We start from the raw sequence: 14,635 nt of genomic DNA, 5'->3' as shown, positions 1-14,635 counted from the left end.
ATGTCTTTTGAAGTAGTCTGTGAGCTCCTCAAGGGTCACATCTACTCCCAGTAGCAATTATAGTGTCCACCGTTATAGTAGGGGTAGAACAAATAGAGAAACTGAGGCACAGGAAGGTTAAGTGATAACAATAATCTGGCATGTAAATAACTCTCAGAATCCACTCTGGTTTTAGTCCTTCGGTATGGTTTGGTGGTCGTGGAAGTCCTTCTGCCTTAGGTGTTAGGGGACTTAATCTTCTTTTATAATTAGGCACAGTGTAACACCCACAGGTTATATAAACAGGATTAGGAAGAACAAAAGGAGGTGAAAAAGCATAAGTACTAGGATAAGAACAATCAGAGCATTCAAAGTCAAGGCTTTGAGCCAACCCTAAAAGACTATTTAGGATCCCGTGCTGTGACACACTGTCATGGCAGACAGACACTCCATGAGCTTGGGAAGCTCTAGAGAGCTAAGTGTGTTTTTCAAGGATTCCAATTCTATATTCCTGGTATCCAAGGTATCACATAGATCCTGGGGGTCCCTCCTTGGGCCCCAGTTTTTTCCAGAAAAATTCAGTAAGAAGTTTTTTCTTTGGAGAGTTGGATGATTTCTTCCTTCTCAAGAAACAGCTGAGTGTTTCAAATCCAGTTTTAATCCATGGGCTCCAGGAGATACATTTACAGAGTGTCTGAATCAGAATACCTATCTTTTGACCCATAACTAGTTAATAACTACCCCAGTACAGGTTGAGAAAAGAAGGCTGACTCAAAGACCCTGGCTCACCCTTCCAATGTCAAATAATAGTAGCCTGGCGTTGTTTGGTTTTGTCTACCTACCAAAAACTCTACAGCTGGGTTTTTTTTCCCTTCAAAATAGATTTTTGGAACATAGCAAGACTTACCTGTAACCGTTCTCCATTTTTAAGCCAGGTGATTACAGGTGGGGGCACTGCGTCTGATTTGCATTCCAATGTCACTTGTCTGTTCCGTAACACAGTGAAATCCTGGGACTCATCAGTTCCAGCAATATTAGGGGGTACTGGGTATGAGAAAAAACATGTCAGAGGCTTTCAATAAACAAGATATAAAAATGATCTGAATCATCTTACATTTTCAACAAGTGTTGCTTCTGTTATACAAAATTAGAGGCATAAACTTAAGATATTACTTGTTCAATTTATCGTACAAATGGTTACCCGTAGTAGACTTTTTTTAAAAAGTCTTACTCGGTACTTTCACATATATAAAGTAATGAAATTCTTCCAACAGTCACATGAATGACAGGCTAAGTAATATAATCACAACATCATCACCATTTAACAGGTAAAGAAACTAAGGCACAAAAAAGGGATTTCTTGTCCAGGTTCCACATCTGGTATGAATTTTCTCTGAACATCAAATTTCCAAACTACTAAATCAGGGACTGTTCCATCATAATATAGAGAAATGTAGACACTTTCATAATATTCAGAAATATATCTTTTTAATGTGACTTTTATATACAGAATTTACATGTCAATTAATGGCAAGGTCTAATTTGTGTGTAGGGCTCATGGGAGGAAGGGAGGCACCTAAATTATAGACAATTTGCACTGCCTAGTCATCCAGGCTATGACAATGAAATAAGTAATTTCTGTTTGGTTTTTTAAATGTTCCTTTCAATAAAGGGTAATTTTTATCTCTATGTTGAAATAATATTGACCTGAGTCTAATTGGCCCAACTTTTCTAGAAGGTAGTTTGGCAATAAATCTTGAAGCTTTTAATGTGTATGTGTGTTTGTGTAATCAAGCAAGTGTACCTACAGAATTTTATCAAAATAAAAGAATTAAGGGGACAGGCTGATAGGCCAATATGTATGCACAAAGATGTCTATAACAGTATTCCTCATACTGGCGAAAATGCAAGAACAGCTTAAATATCCAAAAATCGGGAATGGATTAAATAAATGATAGCATATTCATAAAATGGGATACTGGGCCATCACTAAAAAATGTTATAAAGATATGTTTTTTGACATGAAAACATGTTTATTAAACCATTAAGAGAGATGAAAAACATGTCTGATACTATATGCTGTAGGGTACATTTCTGTGACAACACATTTGTATGCAAAAAAGCCTTTGTGTAATGAGACTAGGTGATATATTTTCTTTTTCTTTCTTTCTTTTTTTTTTTTTTTAAAGATTTTATTTATTTATTTGACAGACAGAGATCACAAGTAGGCAGAGAGGCAGGCAGAGAGAGAGGGGGAAGCAGGCTCCCTGTCAAGCGGAGAGCCCGATGTGGGGCTCGATCCCAGGACTCTGACCAAAGGCAGAGGCTTTAGCCCACTGAGTCACCCAGGTGCCCTGATATATTTTCTTCTTTACTGTAATTTTTAGTCTATTATTTTTTTAAATAAAGAACTATGAATTATTTGTGCAGAAACAAAATAAATGAGTCAGAAAGTCCAGAGGTATTTCCAAAAAGCATTTGATCAGCCAGATATAAGAATCAGATTTACAAAATACATATTTCCTTATACATAAACATATCTTATGGTTTGCTAGGGAGTTTCCCCATGTTCCATCAATTATGGCTTCTAGATAGGTGTTAGTATATGATAGATGGCAGGATATTTTGCCCAATTTACCATGCACTCTCACTAAATATTCTTTATCATCATCTCCTGCAGTACTGGACGCCAGACATGTATATCTTCCTGTATCCTCCACCTGCAAAATCCAAATAAGTGAATTACACAATGTTAATACATCAGGTTTCATGAAGAGAATAAGTATTCACTAGAATGAATATAAAGTCTCCCACAAAACAAGGTATCATGAAGATAGCACAACAAATCAAATTTAATAAACTGTTTTCACATTTGTGATTAGCTCTCTGCTAAGCTATGTTTTAAGAGAGTTTCAATATTTGATCTCAAAATGTTTGCAGGTTAGGTATATTTAATGATCTCAGAAAATGCAAGTATATATATAGGACCTAGCACCAGAAGTCACAGACGAGACACACAATGGTTATTGAACAAATAAGCATTCATGGACATAAAGGTAGACTTAAAAGTTCACCTGGCATCTTCCTGAAGAAAATGAAATACAATTTATTAAATAAACAAATAAAATATCAGGTTACTTAAAGTACATTAATACCATATTTTGAATGCGTCTTTGGTAAATGTGGTGAAACAAAAGAGCTACATTCTATAATCTGGCTGTAAATTGTGTCAGACTGACAGCATGGTTTACTATTACCTGACTAAAACCAGAAACATTTCTTTAAAAACCCTATGCATAGTTTCCACTGCAAGTGTTAGTCCTCCTTCATATGTTTGACATTGTGTAGACACAGCCCATGCTTATGTATGCATAAAATATACTCTGGAAAACAGATGATCTTACTTCTGTGAAAAAAATTTCTTTTGGAAAAGCAGAAAAATCCTGTTTTCATTTATTTTACTACTTGAACATTCTTAGAATATTGTGAATTTTTAAATTCTTACATTCAAAACCGAATTTATAGGTATGGAAAAACTTTTTGGTAGGCTGCAAAACCTCCTTCAAAAAAATTTAAGACTAGTATGTTTGCAAAAATACTTCAATTCAACTTTAAGAAGAATGGCACTTGCACAGTCCTTCTATTAAGAGTTTAAAATAATGTACTGAGGCCTAGAAAATAATTTCTGTGTTTCCCATCATATGTTGAGAGCCTTTAAAACTCAACTTTTCTCAATCAACTCATTTTATTCCCAAGTAATATTGTCCTCTCCACTTGTTTTGACTTAACCAAATTTGAACCATCATTCATGTCTACTCTTAAATCTTGCCTCCTCCAATAAATACTTCCTGATAATTTGTGCCTTTCTGTATGCCTACAGTCATCACTGGTAGCTATATTTTCTAGACTGTGTTCTGTTCATAGGGTGTCACAAAAGTTATAGTTAATTGAATTTCTCTAGAGTAGTATTTGGCAGTATTTTGGACACGTACTATGGCTCACAGAGGAGAGAAAGATATAGTATATAAAGTTTTCCAATTCTATTCAGTCACAGAATTTCCCCCATTGGAATAACTCATAGAACTAGTATTTGGGGGCACCTGGGTGGCTCAGTTGGTTGGGCGGCTGCCTTCGGCTCAGGTCATGATCCTGGGATCGAGTCCCGCATCCGGCTCCCTGCTCGTCAGGGAGCTTGCTTCTCCCACTGACCCTTCCCTTTCTCATACACACACACACACTCTCTCTCTCTCTCAAATAAATAAATAAATTTTTTTAAAAAAGAACTAGTGTTTGATGGAAGATACTTTAGGAAACTCCTGTCTCTACCACACAATTCAGAATTTGCAAAGCTTCCAATATGTGTCAGGCATAACTGTATGTTACAGACACATACACGAGAAGACAGAGTCCCAATAAGTGAAATATAATGTAATAAGTGAAATATAATGTATAATGTACAAGATGCCCTGAAGACACAGGAGTAGAGGAACCAAGGTCAGTCTTGGGACTTGATGATATTTAATTTTCCACTTCTAAAATATTTAAGAATTATTTTCTTACTATTTCTCTTCTTAATTTTGTCATGTGTTTAGTTTTATATCCCCTAGACAACCAGAAACTTCTCGAAGGCTGAGACATGTTTTAGGTATTATGTTTGTATTCTCCACAATAGCTACCTCCTGTGGGTCACCATCTAATAATGTGATCTTTGTCTCCTTTTGTTAATTAAACCCAACTATATAATGTTTCCATTTAAGACTTACTATGATGGGGCCTTAATCTTCCTTTTAAGCTTTCTTTATCATTATTCTTTGGTATTTATAATTCTATTCCACACAGTTCCCTGTCTCCTTATGTAAAAAAATTATTTGGGCTCGGGGCGCCTGGGTGGCTCAGTGGGTTAAGCCTCTGCTTCAACTCAGGTCATGATCTCAGGGTCCTGGGATCAAGTTCCGCATTGGGCTCTCTGCTCAGCCAGGAGCCTGCTTCCTCCTTTCTCTCTCTCTCTCTGCCTACTTGTGATCTCTGCCTGTCAAATAAATAAATAAAATCTTTAAAAAAAAAATTCTTTGGGCTCCTTTTTTATCGGTTGAAATTATAACATTTGAGGGTTTTCATTCAGTAAGGGGTTTGACAGCTAACCCCAGTTTTCTCAGAGCTACTGCAATGTTTGACAGAGAGGAAAGAGGGGAATGGAAGGCGTGTTCTCCTTGATATGAGAAACAGGGAACGTGCTGAGTTCCACTGGTTAGGTCTCTGAAGCCGAAGAAGGATGGAGACCCAGCTCTGTCACTGAACAGTGGTGAGTCCTTGGCCGGCAAGTACTTGATCTCTCTGTGCCTGTTTCTGGTTGTGTAGAATGGAGGTGAAGACCGACTCACAGGGTTGTCACGAGAGTCACCGGTGTGACAGAGCCCAGAGCCGTACACAGGATGGACACAGTAGACAAGTCATAGCCCTTAGCTCTCTTTTTTCAGGTCCCTTTCCTTCCTCTTTCCTCAGTGAAAATGCACACAGAATATAATTAAATAATTTGTTATTCCATGTTTAAAGGGGTGATGGTTATCCTAACAATAGCAGCAGGAGAAACCATTCTAACTCTATTTAACAGTGCCTGTGGCACTGTTCTAAGCATATCATCTTTATTTTTTTTTTTAAGTTTTAATTATTTATTTGACAGACAGAGATCACAAGCAGGCAGAGAGGCAGGCAAAGAGAGAGGAAGAAGGGAAGCAGGCTTCCTGCCGCACAGAGAACCCAACGCGGGGCTTGATCCCTGGACTCTGGGATCATGACCTGAGCTGAAGGCAGAGGCTTAACCCACTGAGCCACCCAGGTGCACCTAAGCATATCATCTTAAATGATCTTTTAAATCCTCAAGTGGAGTAATAAGGTATTATTACTATTTTTATCCCAAAGTTACAGACAAGGTTATCAGGGCACAGATGGAGAATATCCATAATGTAAGATTCGTCATTGTGAGTAAAACAGAGGATTACTACGGTGAGGCATCCCAGACACATGTCTCTTTAATATATTTACGTTTCTGATGAATTTCCTTAAACACAAACTATAAGAACAATTTTACTGAATTGAGTGTTTGAAAAATTGCATCTCTTCAGATTTTTATGTCTGCTAGTTAATTCTGGAGACCAAAATTTCTCTTTGAGGCCTCATCTGTATATATGTTGAACAGCTTTTCTCCAGTTCTTAAAGAGCTACATGGCACAAATTAAGAACTTGGGAAAATACTCTCTTACGGCCCCTTGAAAAAACTTGCAAAAATTAAAGGGTCTTGCTTCTTCCAAGTTTCATATGATACTTCCACTGCTTCTCTTAGTCTATCCAAGCACGCATACCACAGCACCAATCTACCCTTGTTAAGGTTAGAGAGAGGGATCTTATGATCTATTTGGACTCAAAAAAATCATTTCTCCATTGTGCCTATATTAGCAAGTGAGAAGTGTAAGCCAGGATAAAATAACTTTTTTTGACTTCAACGCTTACCTGAGCACTAGATATTCGAAGCACGGCTCCACCTCCAAGAGTTTGTACCTGATCTGTCTGTGGGAGGGGCCGTCCGTCCTTCATCCAGGTGATTTTAGGAGTTGGGATTCCAGAAGCAAAGCAGGTAAATTCAAGTGGATTATTAACAATCACTGAAATCTCTACAGGTTCTTCTGATCCATTGATATGAGGTGGTTCTGTTTAAAGGGAATTAAAAAGAACAACAAAATAAACTTGCTGTTTGATACATTACTGCTAATTAGGAAAACTTAAGAGGAAATTCATCTCAAATTTATGTTCATATAATATAAATTGGTCAAATACCAAAATGATCATTCCTAGATGTTATTACCATTTGTCACTGGCACTATTTAAAAAGGGATGGCTCACGTCTATCCGAGATCATGAAGGAAAAGGCAAGCCAGTCCCAGGCAATTATAGCTCAGCAGTGGGGATTCAGCTAGAACAGCCTCACCTAACTGCCAAGACTGGGGAACAATAAAAACTAAGCTCATCTTATACCATTTTTTAAAGAGAGATATTGTAGCTATTATTTCTACAAAAGCAACAGGCAAATGCTGTGGAATTCTGCAATCATCTTTTCTATGCGGCACTTTAAGAGGAAACAATGACTAAGCAGAAGAGAAAATAGTTACATTTGGAGACTATTGCTGTGTAAAACACATTTGTTATGTCTGGGCAGAAATAATTTCCTTTTTTGTTATTTATATTTCTAAATTACCTTTCTCAAGAGGATGTTAAAGAATCTAAACACTTGGAAACATTAATATTCCTTAGTCCAAATATTCTCAAGTTTAGGAATCCATTTAAAACAGACTTTTCATACAATGATCATTCAAGTTTTCTATGAACATTTCCAGCTTACTATTTCACCAGGCAAGCCAAAATAGCTGTTGGACAGCTCCAAGGATTAGAATTTTTTTTTTTTTTTTTTTTAAATCAGGAATATAGTTTACAACAGAGGTTCACAGCAGAGCCTGAATTTGAATCCTGGTTCTAATAATTATTAGCTTAGTGGATTTAGGCAAACCTCTAAAGTAAGAATAGCACTATTATTTAACAATAGGATTACTGTGAGCATCCAATGAGATAATCTATAAACTACAATTTATGTTTCTCAATATATTTTATAATTAAAGATTTTTTAAAGAGTTATTGTTACTACAATGTCTACTATAGCTGTTGGGATTATTATTAAAACCTGCTTACTAAAATACAAAAACAAAAACAAGAACAAAACAAACAACTCCACCTATGGTCCTTATTTTCCTTAAATCTAATATTCCTTTCCAGATTATAATTAAGAAGTCAGAGTTTCTTAACCACTGACCCACATGACTTCTTTTTTTTCATTCATCTTATGACCATTTTCTTAAATGCATTTTAGAATGATCCAAGATTTCTTGCTTGAAGGATTTCAGTGTTTCCATGTTGCTTATTGAGTTAAATAAAAACTCTTCATCATGGCTTCCAAAGCTTTTGCAATAGGTCTCTATCTTTATAAAATTATGTACTTTTAATATACTTAAGTAACCTAGGCACCAAATTCAACTACTTCTGTCCCTCAGCAAGTCCAGTCTCTTTTTGCTCTGTGACTTGACTAATGTTATTCCTTCTACTGCTATAACTTCCAATAGTCCCATCCCCTAACTGAACATGTTCAAGTACTATGAAGGTCACATCAATGTCATTAAATTCATTTATAAAAACTGTAAATCCTTTCTTGTTTCTCTCAACACTAACAATAAAATTTCTCTCCATTTAAATTCCCAAAGCATGTTGTTCATATCACTCAAAAGCACTTATCTGATTCTCCATTTGACCAAAGTCAATTCCTTATTCCTTCCATTTATTAGTTATTTACCATGTTTTGATCACTACGGATACACAGATCAATTAGGCATGGTCTTTATCCTCAAAGCTTATAGTCACTAGATTTAAAACAACAACATTAGCAATAATAGAAACAACATATTCCCATCTGATTCAAACCCTCATCAGATCTTACAGATAGATGTCAATTTAAGTGACTACAAACTATTTTATTCCGTGTCTTGTCCATATGTCATATACTTTGGACAGAGTAGGAGGTGTATATACTCTGATGACTACAGAACTCATGTTTTTAGCTTATCTCTGTCTTCTGAGCTGGAAATCCACAAATGCAATTATCAGATTAATATCTCCAGTGGAATATTTGGACACTATTTCAAATTTTAACATGGATTCAGAAAAACACCTATTACCTTATTCCTCAAAACCTCGTCCCTTTCCACATTTCCTGCATTTATGAGATGGATCTACCAATCAACAGTCATATATGCCAGAAACTCAGAGCCATCCTTGATATCTTCTTCATTACTACCCTATAACCAAATCCACAAGGAAGTCCCAATACTTCTACCTGCAATTATTTCCAAATACATTTTTTCCTCTTAGCTCCATTACTGGACGAGCTACAATGCTATTTACTTGGACTAATATCACCTATTTCCTGCTTTTAGGTACCTACCCCTATTTGTTTCTTTCACCTTAACAGATCCCAATTTTGTTGGGGTTGTCAGTGTGCTAAAAAAATCCATTTCCTATTCTCAGTATTAGTTGGTAGATGGAGTGGTCCGTGAAGATTCTGTTCAATGACATGTATATGGGAGTGTTTTTGTAGGTCCCCTAAGATAGTCCTTATAGAGGCAACTCTTCACCTTTCCTCTTTTTTCTGCTCTGCTGTTGCATCTAGTGATGCTGGGGGTCACCAGGCAATGCACGATCACTGACCAACCATGATGTAAAAGTCAAGAGAACTGTAAATATCCGAGCTGGTTAACCAGCATAACTACTGCCTATCTCCAGACATCTCACTCAGCAAGAAAAACAGAAGTTTAAGGTTAAGGTAAGAGTAAACCTAGGTAAATTACAAAACAGAAATATGAAATACAATGAAATTTTTACAAATTTATCCCCATAGCAAGTGATTCTAAAAATTACACTTACTTACTAAATATTATTACTTGTTTCCCAACTATTAAACGTTTACGTACCCAGGACCTTCAGGATAAAGTGTTTGTTGACTTCTCCAGCTTCATTTGAGGCAATGCAGATGTACTTTCCTGAATCTTCAGTCTCTGCTTTGTCGAGCTGAAGAACCATTCCTTGAGTGCTTATCTTCAGACGGGTATTAGGATTCAGAGGCTGGCCATCTCTAAGCCAGGACATCCTGGGAGTTGGGGTTCCATCTGTAAAGCATGTCATGGAGGTAGAACTACCCTTGACTATTGTGATTTCTTCTGTTCCCATTGCATTGTCCAGATTTGGTGGCACTACACAGAAAACAAAACGGGTAAAATTTACACATCTATTCTAATTTGAGACCAATTTAGATTAAAAAAATTTTTTAATTGTTCAGGTAGTTCTATAGTGTTTCTATGATTTATTTTATTTATTATTTATTTATTTATTTTAAAATACAGAATTTAAGATAGCATATAAATAATTGCTGATTGTTTTATAAAAACAGGTATTAGATACATTATTAATGTAACATTATTAATGTTCCAAAATATTAGCAACAAAACCTCAGGATGGTTTTCTTGTAGAGTATATAAAATTCAAACGAGCTTTAAGTTTTGGTCATTTTTTAACTTTTTAGGTTTGTCTCTTTAATTTGTTACAATGTATATTATAGTTTCAGAAGTATATTCTCAACTGTTGTATGTAGGATAAAGAAGATAATACCAGTTTCTAGAGTAAGTTTTATATAATCCAAAAAATTAATTTGTAGACTATAGTAAATAGTTACTCAACTGTTCTGAGATGTACTTGGGGATTTAGAAATTTGGACTATTAAACCTTAATATTTCAGAAATGGAATGTTTTTAATTCTCTGTCTACACACACACACACACACACACACACATACGCATATTCATGCATATTTTAAATACTCAAAATGAGCCACTAATATTATTAGAAAATAGTCTGAACTTTCTCTTTGTATGAAAAGACTGGTCCATGCATCTGGATTAAAATGTTATTTTTAAAAATTTAGATTTGACTTAAGGCAAAACTCCAGGTTAGAAGGGTATTTGAGCAGACAGTATGTTCCAATACGTACGGGCCCTTTGGGAGAAAACACATTGTTTCCTAGTTAGCAAGATCCTATTTCACTAGTTCTTTCTGACAAGTCAATATCTAAATATAAGCCTGTTGCTTAATATTGTAAAGTACTATGATCATCTTGGAGACATACCAAGAACTCGAAGGCTATAATGCTTATTATCCACCCCAGCTCTGTTGGAGGCCACACAGGTGTACATGGCAACATCAGACACCTGAGCTCTCACAATCCTGAAAAACAGTTTGACCCAATCATTCACAATTTAACACCATTCAACATATACAAAGAAAATATTTCTGATTTATACACAGATTATGGCTAATGCTGGGAAACTTTAGTTATGAAGTGTGTAACGATGCATCAAAAATACAGATGCCTGCAATGCAATTTGTTCCACAAAGCTGATTAGGAACAGAGAGCAAGCCATTAAAAATAGAACATAATTTAAGAGTGAATATTTTTCTAATATCCCTTAATAAAGGAAGCTAAGATGAAAATCACATGACTGTAGTATGCAGTTCATCATCACTTTGCCACAGAAAGTTTTCTCTTGGAAATACATATGGGAATGATACATCTGTCTACGAAAGACCTATTTTATACAAATTTACTAAAACACGAGCATTTAAATAAGAAAAATAATTCCATTTTATAGTTGTTTCCTCCTTCTTCTAAAAAGATACCGAAAGTGAAAACTAAACAAACAATGGTAAAAATTAAGGAAAACACATTTCTTAAGCACCGTTTAGATAAAGTTGAAGCCTATAAGCACAGTGACTTTGTCCGTCTAGCAAATCACACTTAATAAAAGCTGACCTGATAACCTGCCCTCCTGATAGCAACCGGATGTGGGAGGAGAGAGGCAGAGGAAGCCCATTCTTCAGCCAGTTTATCTGTGGTGGCGGTGTCCCTGTGGCTCTGCATTCAATATTTATTGAAGTATCCACCAAAGCCATTAGCTTCTCTGCTTCTTCTTTATTACCCCTAATTGCAGGTGGAACTAGGTCATGCAGAAAATGAGAGAGAGAGAGAGAGAGAGAGGAGGGGTAGGGTGTGCATTACTAGTTCAAATCATTTCAACTACAGTTGTCCATACTGCTGCTTTTTATCCCAAAAGCAAACGGCCCTGACATCAGATTTTCAAACTAGATGCTTGAGGCACCTACTGCTGGACCTTCATTTCTACCAATAGGTTCCTAAGGTAGCAAAATCAAAAGAGAGTGAGATTTCATATTTACCATAGACATTCAAGTTAAAAATTCGGTCTTCTTCTCCAGCAGGGTTAGTAGCGACGCATGTGTATTTCCCCACGTTAGATGGGAGAGCTCCATAAATGTTTAATGTACTACCATCCGCAGTCACCCTACAGGAAACATCGTAATAAAGGCACTGAGATGATTCATGAGAAGCTAAGAGCTGGAAAACTTCCTCTGGGTTATTGTGCTTTTTAGAGAAATGCCACCATAAAATGCATCTTCATCTTAAATATATAATGGTTCATACCTTTTCCACGAAGTACATGGAAGTCTGTTAAAGTCAGAGCTAGTAAAACTGATGGAGATTTCAGGCAGTCAACTAAAATTCTACAGAACCAGATAAAATTCCTGTTTTATAACCACTTCCTTACAAGAAAAATGGGAAATGAATGAAATCAGGTTGGAACTTCCCTTTCCAAATCAAAGATGTGTTTTTCTCAAAGTTAGAATACTATTTCCTTGGTTACCAATATAAGGTTTGGATTAAATGAAAATTATTCAAAAATTCTGGTATGAAATTTGAAGAATGTTATAATGAGAAACTAAAAGACATTCTATATTAAAATCTATAAATGACTTGGTAATATTTTTTTTTTTTTTAAAGATTTATTTATTTATTTATTTGACAGAGAGAAATCACAAGTAGGCAGAGAGGCAGGCAGAGAGAGAGAGAGGAGGAAGCAGGCTCCCCGCTGAGCAGAGAGCCCGATGCGGGACTCGATCCCAGGACCCTGAGATCATGACCTGAGCCGAAGGCAGCGGCTTAACCACTGAGCCACCCAGGCGCCCGACTTGGTAATATTTTTAATGAGAATAGGATAGCTTACTTAAACTGTGACAACTTAGTATTATGTACATGTATATTTTGCAAAAATGTTCCACAAATTGCTAGTGCTTTTCCCTTGAATTACATAATAGTAAATAACTATACAGTTAGATGATCAAAGATATTTAAATTAAGAGTATTGCAGTATTGATTACCTTCACAAGCTATTAATTGTCGAACAAAATTTTCTATGTTTTAAAAAGAGATTAAATGGCTTTCTACAGTATTCCTACAATAGTTATTTTATTAGAATCTTCCAATGTCGGGACACTTGGGTGGCTCAGTTGGTTGGACGACTGCCTTCGGCTCAGGTCATGATCCCGGAGTCCCGGGATTGAGTCCCGCATCGGGCTCCCAGCTCCATGGGGAGTCTGCTTCTCCCTCTGACCCTCTCCTCGCTCATGCTCTCTCTCACTGTCTCTCTCTCTCAAAAAAAAAAAAAAAAAATCTTAAAAAAAAAAAAAAAGAATCTTCCAATGTCAAAACTAAACACTCCATTTCTACCATATCATGTTATTAAATATGATATATTGTTGAAAGTATCAGAAAGCCCTTACTATATTGTTATTCCATCTCTATGTAGTTTGTTGTATGGGTAACAAGTGTCAGTGGAAAACAGGATTTAGACAAATCACTACAAGGAATGAATGAGGTTATGATGGTACTGTCTCTTTTTTCAAAATCAGCCAAGCACTCATTCACTCATTGGTGTTGATGCATATGGAAAACCTAGACACACACACACACACACACACACACACACACACACATACACTGTCTCTCTCTCTCAAAAAAAAAAAAATCTTTAAAAAAAAAGAATCTTCCAATGTCAAAACTAAACACTCCATTTCTACCATAGGAGAATTTCTACCACTAAGGAGAATGTCTGTGTCCAACTCTTTAAAATTTTATCTTTTTTCTTTCTGAATACAATGAATTTGGTATTACTCATGTGAAATTTGAAGCTTAAAGCATTATAGAGTACCTTAAAATTAATGATGCAAAGATCCATTTAAATCATACCTGATTCTTTCTGTTTCACTCTTGTTTAAGGGCTTTCCATCTTTAAGCCACTGAATAAGTGGGGTGGGAATACCATTTGCATTGCAGGTCAGCTCAACGTTTTCCCCCTGAAGAACGCTGACTTCACTTGGGATTTCAGCACCAGCAATACTTGGAGGAACTTTGGGGAAATGATTAAGATTTTCATTAATGAGGCATGGAGTTATAAATTCTAACAAATAAAACAGAATCATAGAACAATATGACATTTTTTTCCCGTTTTTCCTAGATTGTGGTTCAAGATCTAACTCATATGACCCTATAAATTACTTTTAAATGAGGAAAAGGTCAAGAAATCAATTCAATAGTCTCATTTTATTTGAACTTGATACAATTATTTAGTCATCTGGGCTAGTGACAAATCTACTTCATGGGGGCTCTTCCTGGCCAAATGAATCACTTTAAGATTAAATCCTCAATATAGTTCAGGAGAATGTTTTTCCAAATCTTGCCATCAATCTCTGTGAAAAATATCAAAGTTGGTTGTTTCTCTCTTCATAAGGCAATTTAAATATTGTTTATTCTGAACAATGGATAGGCTTGTTGTACATTTCCAGATCCAATCATTTCTATACTCTTTCTGGTCATCTTTGTTTTTCACTTTAATTATTTGATTGAGAATAATGTATAATAAAAATATTGACAATGGTTTCAAGCAGAAACACAGTTGAATTCCTCTTCTAAATAACTATGGTAGTGTGCTGGAGGTAGCTCACACCAGCACACAAGACCCAGTTTTACACATCTTCCCGACTCACCATCTTCACTGACGTCCCGTTGGGCGCGTGAAGTGGGACACAGTCGGGATGTTTATACCATAGAAACTGGTAAATGATTGGCTACAAGTCAGAACCTTTTTGTCTGCAGTCA

The 14,635-nt window shown here is 36.0% G+C and overlaps 1 protein-coding gene across 3 annotated transcripts in view; it reads right to left on the bottom strand.

Moving 5' to 3' along the window:
• HMCN1 (hemicentin 1) overlaps positions 1 to 14,635 on the bottom strand; it is a 475,982-nt gene that overhangs the window by 79,666 nt on the left and 381,681 nt on the right. For all 3 annotated transcript variants that reach the window (XM_059145201.1, XM_059145202.1, XM_059145204.1), the window contains exons 64-71: positions 13,727 to 13,886; positions 11,860 to 11,984; positions 11,438 to 11,621; positions 10,754 to 10,851; positions 9,546 to 9,824; positions 6,487 to 6,683; positions 2,618 to 2,699; positions 887 to 1,023 (exon numbers count right to left, since the gene is read on the bottom strand). In XM_059145201.1, coding sequence (XP_059001184.1) covers positions 887 to 1,023; positions 2,618 to 2,699; positions 6,487 to 6,683; positions 9,546 to 9,824; positions 10,754 to 10,851; positions 11,438 to 11,621; positions 11,860 to 11,984; positions 13,727 to 13,886 — 1,262 coding nt within the window. The remainder of the gene's footprint in view (positions 1 to 886; positions 1,024 to 2,617; positions 2,700 to 6,486; positions 6,684 to 9,545; positions 9,825 to 10,753; positions 10,852 to 11,437; positions 11,622 to 11,859; positions 11,985 to 13,726; positions 13,887 to 14,635) is intronic.

Source organism: Mustela lutreola, chromosome 14 (genome assembly GCF_030435805.1).
Source record: "Mustela lutreola isolate mMusLut2 chromosome 14, mMusLut2.pri, whole genome shotgun sequence".
Lineage (NCBI taxonomy): Eukaryota > Metazoa > Chordata > Mammalia > Carnivora > Mustelidae > Mustela > Mustela lutreola.
Note: the sequence above shows the minus strand (reverse complement) of the source record. Positions and strands in the feature narration are given on the sequence as shown.